Consider the following 27051-nt stretch of genomic DNA (forward strand, 5'->3'; position numbering starts at 1 on the left):
TGCGTGCAGCTGGCTCTATCGAATTATAAGACGTTGTCACGTCAAAAGGGACAAACAGAAGGGTTAAAATGGTATTCCAGCTATGCCAGCAGCACAACCCATAGGGGTTGTGAAAAAATAAAATGAAGGAGAGCGACACAATTTGATGCTTTCTTCTTCTTATCCCAAATGAACTGATCATTTTCATTGGTGGGTGGGTTATTCTTTTTCACATGTAGATCTAAACGATCCTATTGAATTAAATCGTTGATATAGGTCTACCAGAATCTGATGGCATATTTATATTTAAGAAATAAAAGATTTTCATGTGGCAACTTTGTTCGAGAAGGTAATCCCTGTGGGACACCTTCACTGCACTCCCGATTCGCGGTATTAAAATGGTACTGTAGGGGTTCGTCTAAATGAAACCAGCCTTGTACTCAGATTGATCTTTATTACCACTAAAAAATGTTGAACTGAAATTAATATTATGTTCTTACAAAAAAATAACTATAGCGAGATTTAAAAACGCTTAAAATAAATTACCGCCACCTATGATTAACTTAACGAACTAATGTAACTTTATACAATCTAATGATCTGTCATGAACATACCGCCCACCAAGGACATTTATTGAGGAAATGTCCTTACAAACAAAATCCGCCCACCTTGAGGGGACATCTTTAAATATAATTATACAAACTGAAACTTACATTATATATGAACTTAAATTAATCTTCTTACATTTTACTCGCAAACATTTTATCTACGCAACAATATCACTTTCTATAGCATAACTTAACTTATACAAGTACACTTTAAACATCTTCAAAAATACAATATAATATAACAATTATTCTTTCCTTAATAAAATACACAATTTGTTGACAGGTCTTTTAATAATACTTTTTTTAACTAAGATACTGACAACTCTAGTAACTTTATCGTGACCTGGATGTTTGTCTATGATTTTACCCATGATCCACCGCATCGGCGGAAGATCATCTTCCTTTATGAGGACAATATCTCCTATATTAGGCTCGCTGGTTTTGGACTTCCATTTATACCTTATCATTACATTCGACAGATATTCCTTTGACCAGCGATCCCAAAACGACTGAAACATTCTTTGAATAAGTTGCCATCTACTCAACGAACTCACGTTAGAATCTAAGTAATTATATACATCGGGTATACCTAACAAAGGTCCACCGATTAAAAAATGACCCGGCGTTAGAGGTGCAGGCTCATTAGGGTCTGATGTATCGACTGTGATTGGCCTAGAATTTAAGCAAGCTTCTACCTGAGCAAGAAGAGTACTCATCTCCTCGTAAGTGAGGGTGGTTTCTCCTATGACTCGCTTGAGGTGAAACTTCGTGGATTTCACTCCCGCTTCCCAAAGTCCGCCAAAGTTAGGGCTGTGCGGAGGAATGAAATGCCACTCGGTACCATTCGCTTCTAACTGTTCACCCACCGATGAAAGAGCTGACTGGAGCTCACGGGATGCTCCTACAAAGGTAGTACCGTTGTCGCTCCAAATCTTGGCACAGTGACCTCGTCTGGAAACGAAACGTCGAAAAGCAGCTAGAAATGCTGGTGTGGTCATGTCACTTACGACCTCTAAGTGAATGGCACGAGTTGCCATGCATACGAATAAACATATGTAGCCCTTGTATGAGTGGTGTCCTCGGCCTTTGGTTGTCCTTATGTTTATCGGACCAGCATAATCCACACCGCTATGCAAAAATGGTCTAGCTGGTGTACAACGAACTGTTGGAAGCGAACCCATTAATGGAGACTGAATGCTAGCTCTTAATCGAATACACTTAACGCAACTCCTAACGTGTTGTTTAACTAAAGTTCTAACCCCTATAATCCAATAGGCTGTTCTCAAATAATTAATCATCAATTGAGGCCCTCCGTGCAACGTCTTTATGTGAGCGTTTGCTATAATTAGGTGAGTTAAATGACTACTTTTAGGTAAAATAATTGGATGTTTGGTTTCATTACTTAGTTGTGACATTTCAATTCTGCCACGTATTCTGATTATACCCTTATCGTCAAGGTAAGGACATAGTGCTTTTAATGTATTCTTATTTAGTATATCACCCTTGTTCCTTAACTGTAAATATTCTTCTTTAAATATATCCCTTTGAGTAATCTTTATGCAACATTCTAATGCCTCCTCCAATTCAAAACTTTGTAAATATTTCTCTTTATTTGTTCTTCTGCGATATCCCCTTAAAAATCTTCGACAATAGGCAATAACCCGTATTAATCTTTGTAAAGATGAAAATCGTTCTAACATTGTAATCTCTCTTTCTTCTTTTACAGCAACAGTAAATGTCTTGACACTTTGTTCTAAATCTGTGCTCATTTCCTTTGGCCTATTGTACTCAATACATTTCTGCTTGAGAAACGACGGTCCTGAAAACCATATCTGATTATCCATAAGCAAATTTGGTAAGACGCCTCTTGAGGCACAATCTGCTGGATTGTCCTTAGATAAAACATGATACCATTGAGTGGGTTTCATGATGGTTAAAATCTCTGATGTCCTATTTGCTATGAACGGTTTCCATCTGCTTGGATGGCTATTCAACCATGCCAATACAACTGTGGAATCAGTCCAAGCCGTTATATTGTTCTTAGAAATGTTAAGTACATCTGATGCTTCTGCAAGCAACCTAGATACCAGAAGCGCACCGCACAATTCCAAACGAGGAATGCTAATCTGTTTGACGGGTGCTACTCGCGTTCTGGCAACCAGCAACGAAACCGTTACTCCACCTTCGGCATCGATTATGCGAAGGTAGATTACCGCCGCATAAGCACTTTTAGATGCATCGCTGAAACCATGAAGCTCCAGTTGATCGTTCAACCTTGTTCCCAGCCATCGAGGAATCCGAATTCTGGTAAGTTGGGACAACTGACTACGGTAAGCATTCCATTCCTCCATCATTTCTGCATTCACCTTATCGTCCCATCCTACTCCTGCTACCCACAACTTTTGTATAAAAACCTTGGCAATGACCACACTAGGAGCTAACCAGCCTAGTGGATCGAACAAACGAGCTATTTCCGAAATAATTGACCTTTTAGTTTCAGGTGCAGTCGTCGACATCGAGATATTCACCGAGTACTGGAAGTTATCTTCGCTGCGGTTCCAGGTAAGTCCTAAGATTTTTATTGTACTATCAAGCTTAATATTAAAATTTTCCTTTTCTTCATTATTTATGATTCCCGTATGTAGTATTTGTCCTATATTTTCATTCCCTTCAATTGACCTGATCCTTTCCAATATTTCCTTATTATTACTATTCCATTTTTGTAACACGAATCCACCCTTTCCTAATAATTCTTTCATTTCCTTGTAAATTCTAATTCCTTCTTCAACACTTTCTGACCCTGTCATTAAATCATCCATATAAAAACAATTTAGAATTTTATCTGAGGCGACGGGGTAGTTTGCTCCCTCGTCATAAGCAACTTGATGTAGTGTTCTAACTGCTTGATATGGTGCAGATGCTGTTCCAAAGGTAACCGTTATAAGTTCATAATCTTCAATATTCTTATCAGGACTCTCGCGCCAAAGGATCCGCTGAAACATCGCATCATCTTCTGATATAAGGACTTGACGGTACATCTTAATAATGTCCGCGACTAATCCAATAGGATGTAATCTCCATCTTAAAATTGTGTGTCTGAGGTCTGCTTGTAACGTGGGTCCGATCATTAACGTATCATTCAAAGATATTCCATTGCTATTTTTTTCAGATGCGTTGAAAACCACACGTACCTTGGTTGTACTTTTGTCGTTTCTTACGACCGCGTGGTGAGGTAAGTATACTGCTTCATTCTTTTTATTATCGTTGTCCTTAACCTGCCTCATGTGTCCTAACCGTAAGTATTCATTAATAACTTCTGTGTATTTTTCTTTCAAATCCTTGTCCTTTTCTAATCTTCTTTCTAATGCTTTAAATCTTTTTTCAGCTATTGCACGTGAGTTACCAGCTGTACAAGGAGGATCCTCGTCACGAAACGGTAACTTAACTATATATCTACCACTAGCATCTCTTGTAGTGGTTTTTGTATAGAACTCTTCACACTTTGTTTCTTCCGGTGAGTATAACTTTTTTGTACTATTTTGTTCTTCTATTTCCCAAAACTTTTTCAAAATTTCATCATCTTCATATTTTTGAATATGTAAATGCATTGCTCTAATATTATTTGATCTATTATTTTCAGATTCGATAGCTCCCGATAGTACCCAGCCGAAGGTAGTGTTCTGGGCCACTAGAGCCCCCGAAGAATTTTTCAGTATACCTTCCAGGATGATACTACCGTATACGTCAGCACCCAATAGAACATCTATTTTATTGGGAGTGTTGAACTCAGGATCTGCCAGTTTACTATCGCTTAAACTTAACCAGTCGAAGGAACTTGTACTAAGATCCTTCTCTGGTAAGTAGGCAGTAATATTTTTTAATACATATGCATTCAACCTTAGGCTAAATTCAGAATTTAACCGGGATTGAATCGTTAAATGTACCATGTATTTTATCATGGTTGAACTATGACCTAGACCTGAAACAGAGCCCTTAATTGGGATCTTCTTCAGTCTCAAAAGTTGAACTGTGGCCTCTGTAATGAAACAAGCCTGTGACCCTTGGTCAAGTAACGCACGTACCGTTAGGTAGTGACCCATTTTGGACTCGGCTTTTATTAGCGCTGTGGCTAATAAAACCTGTCTTGGTTTAGAAACCTCGCCTGAAGAAAAACATGAAACTATTGGATCAGTACTAATAGGCGCATTAGTACTTCCATGATCATGCTTCTTCAAGGTGGGTTGACCTTTATGCTCAGCCTCTCCTGAAGGATGAAGCAAAGAATGATGCCGCTTTTGACAGAGTCTACATGAAGTAGGCTTCTTACATTCATAGACTATGTGATTACTACCCAGACAATTAAAACAGATTTTATTTTTAGCTACAAAATCGCGTCTGTTTTCCAAAGTTTGTTTAGCAAACTTTTTACAAAAACAGAGCTTATGCGATTCTGTGCAAAACTCACAACTTAAATTTGGAGTCGACGCGATCAACGCTCGTGGTTTATGCGCCGCTGTACTATTCGACTGATACCCAGGTGACCTTTTTGGTTCTACACACTCTAACGCACGAAAACGGTTCTCAATAAACGACTTAAATTGTTCAAAAGATGGCAATTCATTTTTAGAATTATTACTAGATATATTTAATTCCCATTGCTTTCGCGTTTCTGTATCTAATTTAAATGTAACAATATGTATAATAATAACATCCCAGGTGCTTACATCTATGTCTAAATTTTTGAGAGCATTTAAACAATCACAAGTAGTGTCTAGTAATTCTTTTAATAATGCAGCCGATTCCACATTCATACGTTTTTGACTAAACAGTCTCTGCAGGATGCAATTGCACAGATACTTCCTGTTACTATATCTTTGCAGCAACAGCTGCCAACATGGCTCATAATTTGCATCGGTGATGGGCGTTTGCCTAATCAATTGCTCCGCTTCACCAGTCAAGTGACCCTTTAAGTAGTGGAGTTTTTGGACATTGTCCAATGATTTATTTTTGTGAACTAACGATTGGAATAAGTCTGAAAAGGTTGTCCACTCCGAATACTTACCCGAGAAGACTGGTATACTAATTTTGGGCAACTTGACTGGTGGATCGGAGGAGTTCGGTCTATGATTATCCTGATAGTTTTCCCTAAAGCCACCCAATGCTGCCCTCAATAAAGTTTTATATGTAATATAAACGTCTTCGGTGTTATCGTAAATATCTCTTATTTTTTGTTCGATGGTGTCAAAATCAAAATTTTCGAATAATTTCGTGTTAATGTCGGAAAACTTCCCCCAATCCTTTTCCAAGAGCTCCAATCTCGCTTCGACGTATTCTCGAGTTACTCTCTCCTTGGGACTTTTTTTAAAATTGACTAAGCTTTTCCCTATTACATTTTGCAAACTTTTTAAGGTATTTATGGAACCTTCCATGGCTGCTTTACGCCACCTTATGCTTACCACTGATGCTTCAATTTGTCCTTGCTGCTCCACGCCGCCTGGCTGCTTCAAGTTGTCCTTGCTGCTCCACGCCGCCCTGGCTGCTCCAAGTTATCCTTGCTGCTCCACGCCGCCTGGCTGCTCCACGCCGCCCTGGCTGCTCCAAGTTGTTCTTGCTGCTTCACGCCGCCTGGCTGCTCCACGCCGCCCTGGCTGCTCCGAGTTGTTCTTGCTGCTTCACGCCGCCTGGCTGCTCCACGCCGCCCTGGCTGCTCCACGCTGCCCCGGCTGCCCTTGACTGGTCTTCTCCGCCTGGTGTTCTTGCTGTCTTCTTTTGCACTCGCGCGTACTTTCGACAGCGATCCACTGCCCCTTTCTAGTACGATTGACCGTATGATCCGGTTCGATTGGACCAATGTTCGAGAAGGTAATCCCTGTGGGACACCTTCACTGCACTCCCGATTCGCGGTATTAAAATGGTACTGTAGGGGTTCGTCTAAATGAAACCAGCCTTGTACTCAGATTGATCTTTATTACCACTAAAAAATGTTGAACTGAAATTAATATTATGTTCTTACAAAAAAATAACTATAGCGAGATTTAAAAACGCTTAAAATAAATTACCGCCACCTATGATTAACTTAACGAACTAATGTAACTTTATACAATCTAATGATCTGTCATGAACAAACTTATTTGACAACTATCAAATTGGTTGTCAAATTATTTGTCTTTTTTGCAGTTGATAAATAATTTTTAGGATTTTGTCTAAAAAATCTTCGAAAATGTCGAAAAAGCCGCTGTTATCACAAGCAAGAGGTGTTGTTTATAATGTGTGTAGAAAAATATTTGATGAAGAAGGGTCAAACACATCACAATTTTCAATTTAGAAGATTTTATTGGTAAATTGGACTTACCCGCTTTGATACTTTCAATTAAAAAATATTATATGTAGGTAACTATAATATTATTTGTTGATTGGAATATAATTTTTATTACAGGAGTTTCCAATACGGCTATTCGTCAAGTCCAAGCTGTTCAAGTCAATTTTATAATGTGTGTATCTGATAATACTTACGAAAATAAACAGTTTTATTTTATTTTTATTTTATTTTATAAAAAAATATAAGCAGTCTAGTTTTCTATCGATATAACATCGATATTTTCACATGGCATAATGATAATGAACATACAAATATAGGTATGTGTAAATAATAATATGTATTACCTGTATAAAAGTAATATGTATATTATACATGTAAGTATGTACCTACATAATATTAAGTGGATATCTCATTATTAAGTACAGTATTGTCCACTTATGTAATGTGACTAATGATATTGAGAACAAACTAAAAAATAAGCAGTATCAAGATCGTTCAGTCCATTTTCCCTAGGGTTGCACACTCAAAATTTTGATTTCCCTAATTGCCATCAGATTCTGGTTTACCTATAGTACTTTGTGTGTTATGAAGATAAAACTATTATACATACAAAACTTTTTTATAGGATATAAAATGACAGTGGAGCCGCCCCGTGGCATAAAGGCCAACCTGTTAAAAGCTTATATGAATCAAGTTCCCGATTTCCAAGATTATTTCAACTCTCACGACAGCAAAGTTGCGAATTTTAAGGTAACTATCTTTCGATTCCTATTAATTACAGTATTGCGTAAATTGTTACCTAATGCTATTTCCGTTACGTAGATATACACAGTTATGTAATAGATAAAATAATTATTTTTGTTCATATGTGTAAATTATTGCACTATTGGTGTTCCTTTTGATTGGCGTATCTTCTTAAAAATTAATTTTAAAGATTGATTCACTAGTAATTGTGGTGTGTGAATTAATTAGAACTAAATAATAAATAAGAAGGTAAATTCATCAGATTTATTAGATACGAATGAAACAACGTGTATAGGTATATATTCATTTATTTCTATACCACATGTTATAATCAAGTACATAATTAAACTGATATCTTGTACCCTATGGTGCAGTGGTTACTATTCTCGCTATGCTTATTCCACGGCGTGGTGTTGGAGCGGCGCAAGTTCGGTCCGCTCGGCTTCAACATCCCGTACGAGTTCACCGACGGCGATCTGCGCATCTGCATCTCGCAGCTGCACATGTTCCTCACTGAGTACAATGAAGTTCCGTTACGAGTGAGTTGATATGTATAAGGTTAAAATTTGGGACAAAATAGGATGTAAATATGCTTTGATGGTTGATGTAGATTAAGAATAGTAATGGACCAAGGTATGGTCCCTGGGAAACACTCAAAGAAAGTTTAATGTAGAATATCGTTATCTATCATTACTTTTATCGTCATGCGAAGTGAAGGCTATTATTTTATGATTTCATATTTAAATATCAAAATTGTGATGATACTATCTTTACATTGTTTACATCATTGTTTCGCACACTTAGTAATTAGTAAGTTGTTACGGTGATTATTGTTAAAATATCGGAAGCGCTAATGCTATTGATCAAACTTGTTGAAACAACAGTTTTGTTGATGATGACAATGTTAGTAATGATGATAATGACGTTGTTTATTATGATGATGACATTGCTTATAATGACAATTATATCCGTAACGATGATAATGATTGTGAAGATAATAATGAAAAAGACGTGTGGCACTCGGGGACTGCCGCGGTAAAGCTATTGCATGCTATGCCTTCAAGCCACACCTCCGCGCCCGTCGGAGTGGGGAGCGTGAGGTTTTTTCGTTGCGGAATTTCTGGATTCGGTCCCCGCGCTCAAGACCCGCGATAGAAGCTATGCAATAGCTTAATAATGATGATGATGATGAACAGCAATCTCTACCAGGTTACCTGATAGAGATTGCTGTTCAGCAATAAGGCCGCCTTTTGTACAAATGATGCCTTTGTAATTTTGTTCTTTTTTTTCTGCTTTGTCCATTCATGTTTGTACAATGAAGTATTATAAATAAATAAATGATGCTGTTACCAACGTGTGCGTAGATGTTAACATACACGGCGGGGCACATAAACTACGGGGGTCGCGTGACGGACGATTGGGACCGGCGCTGCCTGCTGTGCCTGCTCGCCGACTACTACGCGACCGCCGTGCTCAGCGAGCGGTGGCTGTTCGATGAGACCGGCGCGTATAAACAGGTGGGGTTTTGTGGTTTATTGTGATGATACTGATTATGTATTTTGTTTATACAGGATTTTTAAGACGGGCCAAGCAGGTCCACAAACAAAGAAAGAAAATAAATAATTAATTAATATAATATGTCACATTGGTATTTACTACAACGCTACAGAAAAGAACACTTAATTTGCGTTAAATAGTCTACCATAGTTCTAAATTTCAAAGCAGAAATAACTTATCGTAGTACTTTATTTTCCTAATCTTCTACAGACTGTAGTAGTAAACCTCAGTTTGAGTAAACTGCTGTAATAGAAAACTATTTCAGCAGTAAGTATATAGTAATTGCATTGCAATACAGCAACCATCCTCATCAAGTATCGAGGACTACACGAAGTACATCCGCACGTTGCCACTGAACGACGACCCGTCGCTGTTCGGGCTACACAGCAACGCCAACATCAGCTACGCTATGTCCGAGACTAGCACTTGTCTCAGTGAGTGTCGCATTTATTTTGATTTCTATTTATTTTGAGCAAGCATGATTTAACGATCTTTTAGCAAGCAAGATGTAGAATGTATTTATATTAAAATTAAATAAAGCCGATATTAAACTATCCATTCGATTTAAATCTTGTAGGAATTTATCATCTACTAAATAATTTATAGTTTTGAAGTCTTAACAAGGTCATCTGCAAATAGTATAAATTTTAAGTTACGGTTAATTTTTATAAAAATCGTTAATAAGAATTAACAAAATAGGCTCCAGGTGCGAACCTTGCAGAACACCCAAAGTAACTACAGTCAAAGGAATGCGATTAATGACAATAAGTCCCTTAGTCAATAAGCTTAATAACCGTAAAACGTCAATAAGGATATTGACTGGTTCAGGGTTTTGACTGTAACATAATATAGACTAATAATATTATAGAGCTGAAGAGTTTGTTTTTTTGTTATAACGAACTAATTTCGGGAATTACTGGTCCGATTTGAAAAATTCTTCCGGTGTTAGTTAGCCCATTTATTGAGGAAGACTATAGGCTGTATAATATCATCTCGCTAAGACCGACAGGAGCGGCGCCACATGGGTGAAACCGTGGACCGCTAGTAATTGATATTCAGAGTTTCAGAAAAAAATTCTTATATCATTAACAAAGATTGTGAAGAGTTGTGGTCTCAATAACGAACCCTGAGGAACTCCTTGTGTTAAAAGTTTGACTTATGCTACTTTTTACTGCGGTTATTATAAAGGAATTTCCTTTGACCTCGCGGATGAAACCGCTAGTAACAGTTATAGACCAGGGTCGATAATTTTTGAAACAAAAAAAATAGTAGTAGGATGAAACCCATTAGACAAGGAGGGGAATGTGATAAAAATTAAAGGAAAAATAAATTACAGATAATCCGAGTTCGGGAAGTGGGAGGGGGAGCTTTTAAGGCTAAAAAATGGTTTCGAAATGGTTCCAAAAATTTTGGGATTGGCCCTGGTGTATTAGTACTGTGTGTTAAATGTAAATGGGTGACTCGGTAGGCACGCTGCGCAGCCTGCAGGGCAGCGCGGCGGGCGGCGGCGGCGCGCTCAGCGCGGAGCTCGCCACCGAGCGCGCCGCCAGGGACATCCTCGCCGTGCTGCCGCCCGCGCTCGACCACGCTTACATCGCCGCCACGTGAGTGTAGCCACACCGCGCTCTCAATCGCGCAACCAAAATGTTCTCACAAAGCGCATATACGCCGTTACTTCTAAAACACCAGCAACCTCGCAGGACAAGATAGCTAAAATCATAACAACATTTGTTCTACGACTTTTAATTTGTTAGATTTTATTTTCATACAAAAATAAATATTCATTTAATTTTCCGTTTGAATATTATAAACTCTACGCGCATCCCAAAAATTACGTTAACGTTCTTTCGATAATGAATAGAACATAGACTTACAAATGTTAGGAGAGTACAATAAAAGCTTAAAAAAATAATTTATTGCGTTATGCCAATCGTAGAACAAATGTTGTTACTTATGATGTTAGCTATTTTGTCCTGCGAGGTTGCTATCATTCATAGGGGCCTTAAAGACAGCCAATCGAGTAGACTGGTCGAGGATCCTCCCTTTTTTGTTTGAGGAATTCCACCTTCCTTCCTCCACATGAGCATCACTTCTATCCGTCTCCACACTCCTCCCACTCCATTCCTTTCCTCTTCCTTTATCCTTTACCCTTAAACGCAGGCAATGCATTCGCAAATGTCCTGCATCTCCAAATGCTCGGTTAACATCAAAAAAACTACCGCTAAGCTAACATCAAAAAAACTACCGCTAAGCTGCGAGCAACATGAAGCAGCCGTACACATTTTCAATACTCCGTTTTTTACACGATAATTAAACAAAAAATAATGTTTTTTTATCTACAGCTACCCTGTCTCCTACAAGGAGTCGCTGAACACTGTGCTCATGCAGGAAGCCATCCGATACAACAGGCTGCTCGGTGTTATACAAAACTCACTCAAGTTAGTCATTTAACATTTCATTGCTATATCAGTACACTGTCGATTATTTTAGCACTTAAATTATTGCAATGTCATTACACTTTCCATTATAATAGCCCGTAAATTATTGGACTGCATTAAGTAGTCGACTACTTTAGCACTTTTTTTTTATTGCAATGTCAGTATACTGTCGATTACTTGAGCACGTAAATTATAGAAATGTCAGTATATTGTCGACTACTTTAGCACGTAAATTATGGAAATGTCAGTATATTGTCGACTACTTTAGCTCGTAAATTATGGAAATGTCAGTATATTGTCGACTACTTTAGCTCGTAAATTATGGAAATGTCAGTATATTGTCGACTACTTTAGCACGTAAATTATGGAAATGTCAGTATATTGTCGACTACTTTAGCTCGTAAATTATGGAAATGTCAGTATATTGTCGACTACTTTAGCTCGTAAATTATGGAAATGTCAGTATATTGTCGACTACTTTAGCTCGTAAATTATGGAAATGTCAGTATATTGTCGACTACTTTAGCTCGTAAATTATGGAAATGTCAGTATATTGTCGACTACTTTAGCACGTAAATTATGGAAATGTCAGAACACTGTCGACTATTGCAGCATTAAAATGCCCTATTACAATGCCCTGTCGACTATTTTAGCGTATAAATTATTGCAACATCATTGCCATTTGCATTTTTTTTTAAACTAATCAAAGAGAAGAACAAGCTTAAGATTTAGTAAAAAAAATAAAGTGCAGAAAAAAATCATTGAAAAATAAAACAAAATTACTTATGTCAATCAATTTTTTATTTTTAACCAATTATTTTAACAAAAACATATTCAGTATACACTTGACAATCATTTTAAGTGTTTCTCATACACTAAACACACAAATCCACCCTCACGTAATCATTTCAGGGATCTGTTGAAAGCGCTCAAGGGACTGGTTGTGATGTCGGAAGCCCTAGAGAGCATGGCGGCGAGTCTTGCCATGAACTCCGTACCTGCTATGTGGAGCTCTAAAGCTTATCCGTCGTTGAAGCCACTGGGTCAGTCAGTTTGTTTTGTTTATAGGGATTCAGTCGAAGATGTGGTTAAAGGTTTCAAGTTCTATAATATCATGCAAACATAATTTTGATTGAAATAAGGTGCTTGCTAATTCATTGCAAAATCTTTCACTTTTAAATTTTTAATTTTAATTTATTTTTTTGACTAGTTGGCTTGATTGGTAGTGACCCTGCCTTCCATGTCACTGGTCGTGGGTTCAATTCCCACCCGGGGCAAATATTTGAGTGATGAATATAGATGTATGCTCTGTGTCTGGGTGTTAATTACCTATAAGTATTTATTTAAGACGACGCGGTTGGCGCAGTGGTAAAGTAACTGCCTACTGAGCCGACGGTCCCGGGTTCGATCCCCGGTCAGGGCAAATATTTGTGTGATGAACTCAATTATTTGTTCTTGGGTCTGGGTGTTATTATCTATTTATGTATTTATTAAATATTATATTTATCGTCGCCTAGTACCCACAACACAAGCCTTAATTGAGCTTACTGTGGGACTAGGTCGATTTGTGTAATAATGTCCTATAATATTTATTTATTTATTTATTTATTCATTTAAAATTATATATGTTTCATCAGCCATCTATTTTCCATAATACAAGCGAAAGCTTAGTATGGGATCAGATCGTGCCGTATGTGAAAATTGTCCCGAAATATTTAATTATTTATTTATTTAGGCATTTATTTTATTCACGAACGATATTACATATGAAGCGGGATTCGAATCCGTAACCTACACATTAAGTAACTTTAACTTTTTAATTTTGCAATTACAACTATACACAATAATTAATTAATTATTGGTAACTACTGTATTACTGGTAAATGTTATGATTATCTTGTGCGTGGCTGTAGCCGCCCTTGAAATATAGATAAATCCATACTAATATTATAAATGCGAAAGTAACTCTGTCTATCTGTCTGTTACTCAATCACGCCTGAACTACTGAACCAATTTGCATGTAATTTGGTATGGAGATATTTTGATACCCGAGAAAGGACATAAGCTACCTTTTATTGCGAAATATGTACCACGGGCGAAGCCGGGGCGGACCTCTAGTTCTTAATAATTTCCATATGCAGCTGCATGGGTGAAAGACTTAGTACTGCGCGTGCAGTTCATGCAGCAGTGGGCGGAGGGCGGCATCCCGCGCGTGTTCTGGATCTCCGGCTTCTACTTCCCGCAGGCCTTCCTCACCGGCGCGCTGCAGAACTATGCACGGAAACACGTGATCGCTATTGATACGGTTGCGTATGCTTTTGAGGTTAGTTTTACCGGTTTTGAATTTTGGGTTCGTTTTGTAGACATGGTTATTATTTTGAGATTTTAAATTTATTCTTTCTTATAGATACAATATAATATGTCCTGCGCTCAAACACCAAATAACGTTCATTGAGCTTAAAAATAGCTTACACGCGTTGTAAGAATAATAGTAAAAGCCACAATATTGTAAAATTAGTGCTCTTTTACTATGACCACAATGTGTGTGGGTTATTTTTTTCTTACAATTATCGTTTTCGGTCTTTGAGCATAACGCTAATAATAATCATCGAATAATATGTTCTTAAATTTGTAGTTAGTTCGATAATTTATGAAATGAAATATGTATGAAATTGATTGCTTATTTCCTCCCTACATTTTCCATTATTATTTGTCTATTCGTATAGTTATAGGTACCTCCCCCTTTATATAGTGACTAGTGTACCTATGTCTTTATTTTTTACTAGTGGTCCGCCCCGGCTTCGCCCGTGGTATAAATTTCGCAATAAAAGGTAGCCTATGTCCTTTCTCGGGTATCAAAATATCTCCATACCAAATTTCACGCAAATTGGTTCAGTAGTTAAGGCGTGATTGAGTAACAGACAGACAGACAGAGTTACTTTCGCATTTATAATATCAGTATGGATTATTTCTCCCTATTAGTTTCATTCATGACTCGTATTGACTGTATAATTATCTCCCGTTGCCATGGTGACCGTTGTCAGCCGCTAGCGGGCGCGCCGGCCAAGAAGCCGGAGGACGGGTGCTGTGTGCGCGGCCTGTACCTCGAGGGGGCGCGGTGGAACGTGGGCGACATGGCGCTCGAGGAGAGCCGCGCTAAAGAACTACATACTGGTGACTAGCGTTGTTTTTTATAAGTACCCGCAATTTTAGGAGATTTATATTTGGTTCAAAAAAAATTATTCTACTCGCATTTTCTAAGCTAATCATTGGTTAAAAATACATACTATATTCATTAGGTGATTAGGATGTCACTGAACGCGTTAAGTAGATCTTATATCAAAATTATATATTGTATTCTCATTCCTCATTCAAAAACTGTTAATTTTCTACTTCCAATCATAATCGATGCATTTATGTAATATTATTCTGTTAATTATTGTTTTGTTAACTATGCATAGTAAATAATTCTAAAAAGAGTATTTCAGTAATAGCACTACACTATAACAATATGTATGTAATAATATTTTGGTTACATTCCAGAAATGGCAATAATCTACATGAAGCCAGAGCAGAACCACAAGCTAGCGCAAGGCCTGTACGAGTGCCCCACGTACAAGACGCTAGTGCGCGCGGGCACGCTCAGCACCACGGGACACTCCACTAACTACGTGATGACCATCGAGCTGCCCACGCATAAACCACAAGCCCATTGGATCAAGCGTGGAGTCGCACTGTTTTGTGCACTGGATTATTAAATTATTTGAAATTGATGGTCGTTTTATTTATTTTTTCTTGGAAGGTAGTTAGAAATAAGGTAGAAATAAAAGGAATTAATTAAAAAATGAATGAACTTATAATAAAAGGTGCAGACGCACTGGATCAAACGCGGAATGGCTGTTTTGTGCGCTTTACTATTTGAAAAAATAAAAATAATTTTGTTTTAGTTTGAATTGTAGTTGTAGTATTGGATTTTAATGAATACCTAACTTAAATTTAAGACGAGCTCTTAAGATACCACTCGTTTTTTTTTTTTCAATTTTTGAGAAACGGAAACGGGAGGCGTTTTGAAGAAAGAGAAATAAAAAGCTTGGGTATGTATAAAAATATTTATTCATATTAATCACATTTTCATTACTTTTCATCATAGTTTTAAAACTTTCTCTTTATCTTCCAGTTTCCAGCTCTACGGCGAAGAAAGATGGTGCTGTAAGAACACACTGTTCTACGTTTACATAAATACATATTATATGTACTTGCTGTACGATTATGATTAAACTATTAAAAATTTATATAAGTACGCTTGTGTATTTATAAAAAAAAATAAAAGTTCTGATTTGTATTAAAAATTTGTTTCATTTCACCTTACCTTCCCCTCAATAATTTTAATGAAAACAAATTCGGCAGTCTCTCAAGTTATGTGAAGGTGCTGTGCAGCAGTTACAGTTAAACATTTATATAGACTAGTAAATATACTCAAAATTTATCCTTGTAACTTAACTGTGTATACGAAAGATTGTTATTAAGACATAAGAACACCTTTGAATAATTCGCTTTAACTTCTGGTGAGGGGTGTTGTTTAATCCTTTCAAACAATGCCTTTTGTCCTTCGGGATCCACATAATCATCATCGTCGAAAAAAATGATATAAAAATCATCTACATAAATAGCAAGTTCCATCACCAATATATGGATTAAAATGTCAAGATCTGATGATAAGGTGGTACAAAGATCCAACATACAGTTGTACAATTTATATTGAGTAGATTTTATCATACTAAATTCATCAAGCATTATCTGTAAGGCGTGATAAAAGAGTTTCCAAATGCTCCTGTCGTATGTAGCGACATCTTCAGAGAAGATCTTTATACATATTTTCGATAATCCCTGCACAGCTTGGTCGTGAACTTCGCCTTCTTCAAGTGAATCTTCGTATTCGGATAAAATGTTAAAGTACTCCACAGCTAATTTTAACTTTGTTATCATTATATAGTTTTCGTGTACTGGTACGTTGTTTTGAAAGCTGTTCAAAAGAAGTATAATTATAGCTCGAGATTTTCTTCTATTGTTGCTACAAGTAAATAACCTTTTGCAAAGTGCAGTAACAATATTGTTAATATTGTATTGAACCAAAAGAAGCCCACATGTTTTCTTATTCCACATTTTGTACGCACAGTCAAACACAGGGGCTATTATTGTATTAAAATATATTATCTGTTCGTCTTCATGTTTCGACGTAAACAAACACGAAACGAGAATGTCCATGTGATGATTATTTAATTTAGTTGTACATAATCTTTTCGTAAAACAATCTTCAATCATTTCCGCTAAAAGATTCTTGTCAAGATTATGCATTGAAAATATATAAGACATCATAGGTACCCTTGGAAAATGTTTACATTTAGGTTGCAGTTGCTCAATTAAATCATAACATTTTGAACTAAACTCACTACGGATCGATAAACTCAGTCTTTGAACTTTGTTAGGCAGTTTTCTTAGAATATCCTCGTCTGATACATCTTCCAATAGAACCTCCAAGGAGCACCATTGTTCACGAATCACATCCAAGTAGTTACAACGAATGTTCCACTCGTTCTTTGTATATTTACTAAGAGAATTTATATACATTCTAATTATTTCTGATTTAACTGAAATGTAATCTGTCTTGTGCCAAATTTGTAACACTAACTGCTTCTCATCGTTTCTACTTCTCTTTGAGAAAGCTACCCAGACACATAGTTTTTGTAAAAGTGGATTATCTTGTAAAATGAGGAAATTTTGGTCAAATTGATGCATAGGCATACTATTTAATATAGAATTTACTGATGCCATAACGTCTACCATACACACATCTTTCGCATATAACATCGCCATATTTAACGATGGTTTGGGCCGGCAATAATGTATATTTTTCGCTAAATTCTTGCAAAGGAGTATATCTTCCACAGACCCTTTACTAATAAGGTCATCATCTGGTATTTGATTTTGAAAAAAATCTAAATACTCGGATTTTGTTAAAAGAAAGGGAAGACCTATTATTGAGGGCAGTGTTTTTAGTCTTGCCATGTGTAAACTTTTAAAAGACAATGCTAGTGTATTAGGCCAAAATGTACGTATTTTACAATAAAAGTTTCGATAAGTTTTAACACCAGTAGAACAAGCAAGAACTTTGTCCTTTATCCTGAATAGTATTTTTGGATCATGTTTTAGAATATTGACACATGCTTTAGAATCAATTGCTTCACATGCTTTAGAAAAAATTAATTCACGGAATAAAGCTTTTCTCCAAAATTTCTTTCTATCATAAACTTTTTGAAGACCATCAATACCTGAAACGCCTTGTATACATAAGATGGTAAATCTAATTCTATTTCTTACAAAATAGTAATCATTCATATTCTTACCCCAGTCATCAAATAACTTTACAAGTCTTTCCATCCATATAAGTACTTCCTCTTGCTTTTTAAAAGAATTTGCAACTTTGATCAATGCAAAATTCATCAAAAATTCAAATAAAAGTCTCTTTTCATCTTCATTAAATTTGGTCAAATCAGATTTATAAGTGTGAAACTCAAAATCCGACAATATCTCTTCAGATATATTTTGGTTTTGCATAATTTTGTACGCAATAATGTTTCTGATGTATAATTGCAGGGTTTTATTCCTTTTGCAATATTTCTTTATATTTATTTCCTTAAAAATGTCATTGTATATGTTCCACAACTCCATATTAAATCTATGTATTTTAAACCTTCTACCAACTATGTTGATAAAATGAAAAGTAAATTTGAGATTCTTCATTATTTCAGGTAAATTTATCTTAAATTCCTGGAGGATTTTGCTACATAGGATAAAATCATCAGTATCACAATTTATCAATTTGGAGAGCAGTTCAGTATGGACATTTGGTTGGAGTATCTTCTTTTGCCTTTCTGCATCAAAAAGAGAGCAAACATCTGCATCATTAGCATATTTAGTCATAAATTCATTAAAATAATCCTTATGAATATATTTTACAAAACATGGTAAATCAATGTGTTTGGCATAATGATGAAAATTAAACATAATTCGACGTGGACAAGTCTTCATTGCTAATTTTGTATATTTATTTTTAAAATCTGGTAAATGTTCACTCTTAACCGAGTCTAGAATATCAAAAAAATCTTCTCCATACTGTCTAATAAGAAACAGTGCTTTGTTAATCAAAGGGAATTGGTTTCTCTGGCTATTGCTATTGCAATAAATTCGAAGAACTTCCAAATTATGAGAAAATAATTTCACCAGCATGTGATCCGGTATCAAATAAATTAAATTCTTTAACTTCGATATAAAAAATTCTGATGAACAGTATGGTAGAAACTTTAAGGCTAGATCAGTATGTTTTAAATATTCAAAGAAATCTTCATATCGCTTCGGATCTTTCAAATTTAACCGTACAGATAGCATCAGTTTATTTCCTGCTTCTGTCAGCATGAACGGTAACAAATTAGTGTGCAAATAATCTGGATTAATCATATGAGCATATTTTGTATCCCTTATCAGCCAAGTAGAGTGTTTAATAGCTCTTGATACATAAAATATATCCTGACACTTGAAAACTTTCAAAATATATTCTACATTTCTAGTGCGACAAGCAATTTCTATTTTGTAAAGATTAATAACATCTAGTTTATTATAATCTATGTCTTCTAGCTCCTGTTTTGGATTTTCTTTAATAGCATTATGCACCAATCTGTTAAAGTATTTATGTTTGTCACCAAGTGTTTCTCCTACCTCTTGCATGTTTACTTGAAATCTGAAAATTATAATTTCACAATATAAGAAAATGTGGTAATTATGAAGAAATTACAAGAGCACAAAATATTACTAAGCAATGAAGTAAAAAGTGTTTTATTTTAAATTCTCTGTATATTATAAGTAGATTATTATAATTTATAAGATAATATGCCAGACACATTTAAAAAATAACTAACATATAAAAAAAATATTGCAAAACCAAAAATCACATAAATAAGTATTTTAACATACCTCTGTAGACAATTCTACAGATCTACAGATCAATATCAATCATCAATTACAATGGTAAAAATAAGTTATTCTATTATCAAGTACTTACTAAAAAATGTACATACTTAAATGATTTCTACAATATAGTTATTGATTTACACATAAAAATGAACCTGAAATGAATGAGGAAAATTATGTTTGAAACAATACACGCACACGTATAATATTTTACACCAACTCAAAACATGTTTTGCTGACCAACAACAATATAAGTAAGTGTAGCCCACTTTGTATTTTATTTTCCCTATAAAACTGGACTTTTAAATTAAAAAACTTTTGGTATTGTATTTTTTATTATCTTAGCATTGTACTTTTAATCATGAAAAATGTTAAAATTTTTAAATTCATAATTCATTCTAGTTAAGAAACAAATTTATTATTATAAAATATATTGTTTATATTAATGTGACATTTGATAACTGACAAGTGACAAGAATACTATCCACATTCCACAGCTTAAAGCATTAAACCAACTTAATGCTCTAAGATCCACAGAGTACTTTTTGAGTTTTTGAGTTTTGATCACATTTGATATAATACAAGAGCCCACGACGGCCAGACATTCCTTTCTTTAATAAAGTTGAAAGTTTCTCTGTATATGTCTCCGATACAGATAAGAACGACTAGCGATTATCAAGTCTGGGTTGTGGTTACTTTGACAGGAAACAGGTAGTAAAGGTGTATAAAATTGTACCTAACTTTCATTATAGTTTAAAAGCTAAATTTTATATATGTTACTTGGGGACCTATAAAAAGATGTTACCTTAAGAGCCAGACAGTTTTCCTGGTTCTTACATCTAGCCAGACACATTTAAAAAATAACTAACATATCATCAAATTCACATAACTACCTAAAAGCGTAACAAATATTAAATAACCCACTAAAAACATTAGTTAACTATAATTATTAAAAAAATAAAAGTATAATATATAAGTAATAAAGTTATTTCTTATCTTTTACGGGGACTTATGTTGATGGAATTTCACGTATCTCGATGATACAATAAAAAAGTCATCAAACTATAATGAAAGTTATAGTAGAGCCATTTTAATAGGCAACATTTGACAGTTCAACAAAATTCAACAACGTAACCTAGTAACGACAACATAGAATAACATGATATTTCGTTTTGTTAGAACTGCACATTTGCTTAACTTTTTTCAATTACGATTACATATTTATTATAATAATGACCGATATAAGTAATTTTAGGATTTGATTTTACTGATAAACCATTCTAAACATAATAAACAATTTCTGATAGAACTGAGGTCGCTACAATTTTGTGTCAATAAACCTTTTTTCTTTTTAAATACCAGAGACGTTACTCTAAAAATCGAAATCAGACATCTAGAATCGAATGTATTGATTACTTGGGAATAAAAATTATCATTTAAAATTTTTGACATGTGTTTCAAGTTCGATTGACAAATGTTTCAAGTCCGTATCGATTAATTCACTTTAATCGATGTTTTTATGCAGGTTACCACCCTATGAAGATAAAATTGATAGACGTCAAATGTTGCCTATTAAATTGGCTCCACTATAGGTACATTTTATACACCCTTACTACCTGTTTCCTGCCAAAGTAACCACAACCCAGACTTGATAATCGCTAGTCGTTCTTATCTTTATTGGAGACATATACAGAGAAACTTTCAACTTTATTAAAGAAAGGAATGTCTGGCCGTCGTGGGCTCTTGATCTAATAGTGCTCTTTTCTGTGCGCTAAGCAAAGTGCTATCTATTCAGAGGCAAAAAAGCAAAAAATAAATTTTTCAAGATGTTTTGGCTAAACTCTATTCCATACAGAAAATAAATAAAAATACGTTTTATCGTTTGTTTTCTATTTTATTTAATAAACACATTTAATACAATACATTACATTGTCCATTATATTTCACCGTCCATGAATTTAGCTTAAAATTCTCGCCAACTGTGAAAGATAGAAAAATAATATTTAAGTACATAGTCAAGTTCAAAGATTTTGTAATGATTGAGTGACTAAAAAGTAAATTATGAGTAGTTTAAAGGTAGGTAAAATTGATTTTGCAATCATTTAAATATATGAAGTTTGTTAGAGAGCGATCGACGATCGATACCTCAAATAAAAACGACATTTCAATATTTTTGGAGAGAAAATGTTCTACGGCTGTGTTGCCAAGTTTAAAATACTGTTATTAAAAAAAAATGAGCATATTATTTAAGTATTGAAAATACCAACTTTTTAATACAAGGGCCAACTTCACGTAATGCCTCTTCTGGTTTGTATTCACATTGAGTCTCCGGGAATCCTAGCAGTTCTGATATCTTATTAATTTCTTTATACGTGGGCCGCGCTCGAAGTATCTAAGACATAATACATCATGATTAAAATATAGATTCTATAATAACATTACACTTAATTTATTGAAAAACAAAAACTAAAATTATTATTAACCCCCCTGTCCAAAACTGAATATTATGATCTCTACATTAACACCACATTTTAATCGAATATACTTAAAAAAATTGAACTTTGAAATTAGAACGGTTACATCAAGGTTACAACTAACAAGTACCTCAGTGGCGACATCTTTCCTGTCTTCCATCGGTGGCATGTTCCAAAACACGATGCCAACTATGGTCTCATCCCGCAAGTAGTATAATAGACCTCGCTTGTATCTGCTTTGGTACTCGTCCGACCTGCCGCATGAACAGAACTTGAATTTATAAGCGACAAGATAATTTGTCGTCACGACATAGTGTGAACGTGCGATATATGGACGCGGGTTCGAATCCCGCAACTTTTTTTATTTCATCTTAATGTAATTACTAAGAAAATAATTTGTAAGCGTGTAATTAATTTAATTTTAGATACGATGTCACGATATTTCGAGTGCACATTTCCTTTTTTTTGTTATATTTCCCAATTTCCTTTTTATTCTGAATTCTTAGCACAGTGGCAACATAATATACACACTCCTAACCACAAGGCACTACAAACTAACACACTTCTTATAGCACGGCCGGTCGCAGACTTCGTTGCTGACGTTCTTGGCCTGCACCTGCGGCTTGGACTCGTCGCTGCACGGCTTGAACACGCCCACCGTCGGCATGCACGCTCCAACTTCGCCTACCACCTGATATTATGTTAATTTCATAAAAAAATACAAACATATGTTTCATAAAAAATAACTGTTTTATGGCTTGAGAAACTTGAGATAATAATAATCGGAAAGCTTTTACAGACAAATTTTCCAAATAAAATCTGCAATCTGTACCCTCTGGTAATACATTAATTATTTCCAACCCCTTATCACCGATTCACTAACAAACAGAAATGTTTTATTTTGCAAAATAATATTATCGACAACGAGATACTGCTTTCCGAATCGGTGGTACTAAATGTTAAAAATATGTAATTACGATTCGAAAGTGCTTCTAAAAGAAGTCTAATTGAATAAATAAATGTTTGAGTTTGAGTTTGACATCTACGAGATAAAATCATACGAATCTCACCTCCATATCCAGCGAGCCCTCTAGCGACAGTCTAAAGTAGGGCTCCACATTACAGGCCATCCAGTACCCGGTCATGTTACACCCGGCTATGTGGCCCTCGTCCGCTGCCGGCCCGTAGTGCTCCATGCGAAGGCGCGTGTCCTTCCACTGCGAGTAGATGCTTGCTGCGTCTCCTGCCTTTGCAACTCAATAATTTATGCCATCCAACAAATGCTCTTTATTTAACACAAGTTAAATCATATTGCAAAGTAACTTTCAACATGTTGTTGCAAAACAGCGTGCTGCAGATCTGATAAGGCAATTTGAAAAGTACATGAGTACTTTTCAGTAGGAGGAGCGTTTCACGTAGGAGCGATAAAATTCAAACCAAGTTTCTAGCAACATTATCGATTATCATTATCCGAACTTCCGCGCTAACTTTCAGCATGTAGGACATCATGTTAGGCGCAAAATATTGCAGAGTGGAAACGCGGCCTTTATGAAAAGCAATCTGACTATGATTTTAAATAAAATATGAATACCCTAATAATGATACATACGACATAGAGATGCGTCCTGGCTTCCATTTCAGTATTGACGAGAAAGCCGCCATTGACCGGATCAGTTTCCAAGTAAGAAGGTTCCGCCATCTCTGTACGGGGGTCAGCTCCAACACACACAAATACCTGACCATATAAATAAAAAACGCATAAAAACTTTGTTACATAGTTTCAACCGCTTTTAAAAAATTCTAACTCGTAGTATTCATTATTGGATTTAATTTCGTCTTTGTCATGGCAATTTTCTCGGGTTATCAAATGAGCAAAACTCTACTTATGTTTGATTATCTGCCCATTCGAATCCAAGAAAAGTTGGCTTACATCTTAATATTCGTACATTCGATCATCGTTAAGCATAACTGCATAAGCTTTTTGTATGATTATTTAATTTTAATCTATTCATTGCGTAGGTATATATAATATTTTCACAGATAATATACATTGCTTACATAATCTGTGACGAGAGACGACCCATTGGATAGAGTCAGCTCTAACCGTCCGTCGGCCGACTCGAAAGCGTCGTACACTTGAGCTACAAACATTTATATTACTTACATAATATAATTTGTATTCTATAAACTAACTATATAAAATAAAGACACTTGTATTTTAAACGTGTTTTATTATTTTACTAGCTGCGTCCTGCAGCTACTTCCTATCCTTCATATCCTAAATATAATCATGATAAAAGGTAGTCTAATTTACCCCTTATTACATCGGCAATCAGTCAGTGAACGCCCGCCAAAATCGGCAAATTTGTTCGATTTCTGAAACGACTTTACTAATGTTGCCAGAACAAACAGACAGACAGAAATAAATTGTGTACTATACATCCATATGCATTTAGTAAAAAGCGGTTATTTTAATATTGCAAACAGACACTCGAATTTTCTTATTAGTATACAACCTAACGTGACCTCAGACTTTGGTGACCGTTGTCAACTCAAACATCTATAGATAGGTATTGAACTAAACTTGCAACACATAACACTAACTCTGTCGCATGCAATCGACGCCTTCAGCCCGGATCTTCTCCGCAGCCCACTCGCCCAGGTACTCCGGGATAATGCCGCCCAGGATACCCCTGTCCTTGTAGATCTGCACCAGTTGGATTGGCTCCTCATGCGGAGGTCGTTCTATCACTTTGTCTGTGGTTTTGTTAAATTTCATTGTAATGTGCAAGGATATGACATACGTTTGAATATAAACTTGCTAACTACATAGATCGATAATATGTAATATAGAACTACCTATAATCATTTGTAGGTAACTAGTATTTTTATTAAAATGCAAATGTTTCATGATAAAAGCAGACTATGAGAATAACATACAAAAATCGGTTTTATTTATACTGGAATAATAACAGATCAATAAAACCAGTCGCCTAAAAACATCAATGTTCATAGCATCTAAACATAGAGACGTCTAAATTACTATTTATTACAAGCTAAATTTGACACATTATTTCCCTAGCAATTAAAATTTAAAATCTAAATACAAACACAAGTAAAGTATCTGTATGACTAGAACTCACTCATCCTGCCCAAATGCCAGGCCAGTTCACACCCGAGGGGTCCAGCTCCGATGATGGTGACGTGCTTTGCTTTCTTCACTTTACGGAACGCGATCTCGAGATCCCGTATTGTGCGCAAAGTGCATACTCGATCGCGCACCGCTTTTGGAGCGTATTTGAAGATGGATAGGTTTCTTGGCTTAGAACCTAACAAATAAGTATAATGTAGTATTTAGCTACTAGAAGACTCATATTTACAAAACGTAATAGTTCTTAATATATAAGGTCTTATCATTTATAAATGATATCTGTGAAGCATCTATTCAAAGACATATTGTTATCTACTTATGTAGACAGAAGTAGGTACGAAAAGGGAAAAATAACACTCCTATCAAGGAAGACTTACGTAGGAAAAATATTTTGCTTCTTCAATATTATTTATTTAGGTACTCACATAAGAACACATTACTAGTACCTATATGAGATATCCTTACATACCTACGTTTTTAAGAATTTTACAATATTATACCTTCTACTAGTACTAATATTTAATCTTCCAACTAACCTGTAGCCAGCAAGCACCTCTCATAGTATATCGGCTGTTCCCCGCACATGGTCTTCACGTACACCACGTGGTCGTCCGCGTCCACGCGCAACACGCACCAGCCGGTCGCAATGGACACCGCTGGACCGGTCTTCTTGCGGTAGAACTTTATCGGGTCCAGGAAGTGCAGGCATTCCGCTAGGTACATTCTGGTGATTAGATTCATTAAGATTAACGATCTGATAGAGTGGTCAGGTGTTTTTTCACATTTGGAATATTATGAATAATTTACTGTTGTAAGTTATTCGTAGCTAAGAATAAGAATGAATTCGTAGACTGTAAAGCTTTAAAGATAGAAAATATATTGTGAATTGGTATCTCATCGCAATTATCTAATTGTATTTCATCCCCGTAAAATACTTTTTTGCCCTTTCACCGATCTCTTGTAGCCTATATAATATATTATATTATTATTCTTACGTGTGTCTCTTCCCTTTTTCCACGTAGTTCAACTTGAATATATCAGGCGGATCCACGTTCCACCACATGTGTTTGGACATCGGCGGTCGGTCGTACGGCAAGCAGTCTTCTTTCGTTATGAAAAATACCTGAAATTACAATTATTCAATTTAAAAAAAACCGTAACACATTGCCTTCTCTCGCATTCTTTCTTATAAAGAAGTAAAGGTAGGTAATAATATTTTGTAGATTAAAATGCTTAGAATGCCGTTTTACTGGTTTCTATTTGACTGCCACTGCAAACTGAAAAGAATACCTTAAAAAGTTAAAAGTATATTAAAACTATGTTTACACAAATAAATAATTTAGTAATTCCTTTTCCAACGTATATTTATTATTAGCTTTACCTTAGCAGTCTTATCGTGTTCCATGATAGCCTTATAAGCCGCCCAGCCAGCCGCCCCCGTACCGACTATCAAGTACTGCACACACGCCGGCAGATCCTTGCAGTGAAAGGGCCTTTTTATTTTGCGACGAGGACGCCCTTCAAACCAATGTTTTTAAGGAATATAATAAGAAGGTTAAGATTCAAAAATAAAGATTATATATAGCATTAAAACCGCCAAAAACTTACATATTGGCACGTTTTCACCGAGCTTCTCTTGCATTTCTTTATAAAGATATATTTTGTATAGCTGAAAAAATACATCGAGTGTATCGAAATACCTAAATGCATGAATAACTCAACTTATTATAAATTAATATTTTCCAACCTGCGATAC

The 27051-nt window shown here is 35.5% G+C and overlaps 4 protein-coding genes across 5 annotated transcripts in view; 1 reads left to right on the plus strand and 3 right to left on the minus strand.

The window, feature by feature from the left end:
• The window catches only part of LOC149477081 (dynein axonemal heavy chain 1-like), a 78215-nt gene extending 62806 nt beyond the window's left edge, over window positions 1-15409 (plus strand). The window contains exons 77-86 of the mRNA XM_089711622.1: window positions 7532-7656; window positions 8025-8189; window positions 9015-9167; window positions 9506-9641; window positions 10676-10811; window positions 11550-11645; window positions 12558-12688; window positions 13787-13968; window positions 14690-14819; window positions 15189-15409. Of these exons, the coding sequence (XP_089567748.1) occupies window positions 7532-7656; window positions 8025-8189; window positions 9015-9167; window positions 9506-9641; window positions 10676-10811; window positions 11550-11645; window positions 12558-12688; window positions 13787-13968; window positions 14690-14819; window positions 15189-15403 (1469 nt within the window). The 3' untranslated portion in view covers window positions 15404-15409. The remainder of the gene's footprint in view (window positions 1-7531; window positions 7657-8024; window positions 8190-9014; window positions 9168-9505; window positions 9642-10675; window positions 10812-11549; window positions 11646-12557; window positions 12689-13786; window positions 13969-14689; window positions 14820-15188) is intronic.
• LOC149477083 (uncharacterized) lies at window positions 81-6707 on the minus strand. Its single transcript, XM_089711599.1, has 3 exons — window positions 2032-6707; window positions 908-1749; window positions 81-230 (listed from the first exon to the last, which is right to left on the minus strand). The coding sequence occupies exons 1-3, from the start codon at window positions 6014-6016 to the stop codon at window positions 81-83; spliced, it is 4977 nt and encodes a 1658-aa protein (XP_089567725.1). The 5' UTR covers window positions 6017-6707.
• Window positions 15410-15753: 344 nt separating the features above from the next.
• LOC149477084 (uncharacterized) lies at window positions 15754-20087 on the minus strand. 2 transcript variants are annotated; one of them, XM_089711287.1, is made up of 3 exons: window positions 19869-20087; window positions 18050-19440; window positions 17071-17253 (listed from the first exon to the last, which is right to left on the minus strand). In XM_089711287.1, exons 2-3 carry the CDS (start codon window positions 19425-19427, stop codon window positions 17204-17206), a joined length of 1428 nt encoding a protein of 475 aa, XP_089567413.1. In that variant the 5' UTR covers window positions 19428-19440; window positions 19869-20087; the 3' UTR covers window positions 17071-17203. The 2 variants fall into 2 exon arrangements, with proteins under 2 accessions (XP_089567412.1, XP_089567413.1); XM_089711286.1 differs by having other exon boundaries at window positions 15754-19440.
• Window positions 20088-21590: 1503 nt separating this feature from the next.
• Window positions 21591-26704, minus strand: AIF (Apoptosis inducing factor). Its single transcript, XM_089711549.1, has 12 exons — window positions 26677-26704; window positions 26291-26418; window positions 25832-26019; window positions 25288-25473; window positions 24749-24901; window positions 24203-24285; window positions 23754-23879; window positions 23215-23391; window positions 22708-22835; window positions 22275-22398; window positions 21938-22062; window positions 21591-21649 (listed from the first exon to the last, which is right to left on the minus strand). The coding sequence occupies exons 1-12, from the start codon at window positions 26698-26700 to the stop codon at window positions 21634-21636; spliced, it is 1458 nt and encodes a 485-aa protein (XP_089567675.1). The 5' UTR covers window positions 26701-26704; the 3' UTR covers window positions 21591-21633.
• Window positions 26705-27051: the final 347 nt, after the last annotated feature.

The sequence above is a fragment of the Colias philodice genome, chromosome 26, assembly GCF_061535455.1.
Source record: "Colias philodice isolate Cphi_HAF_F1 chromosome 26, ilColPhil1 Martin Lab GWU primary, whole genome shotgun sequence".
NCBI lineage: Eukaryota > Metazoa > Arthropoda > Insecta > Lepidoptera > Pieridae > Colias > Colias philodice.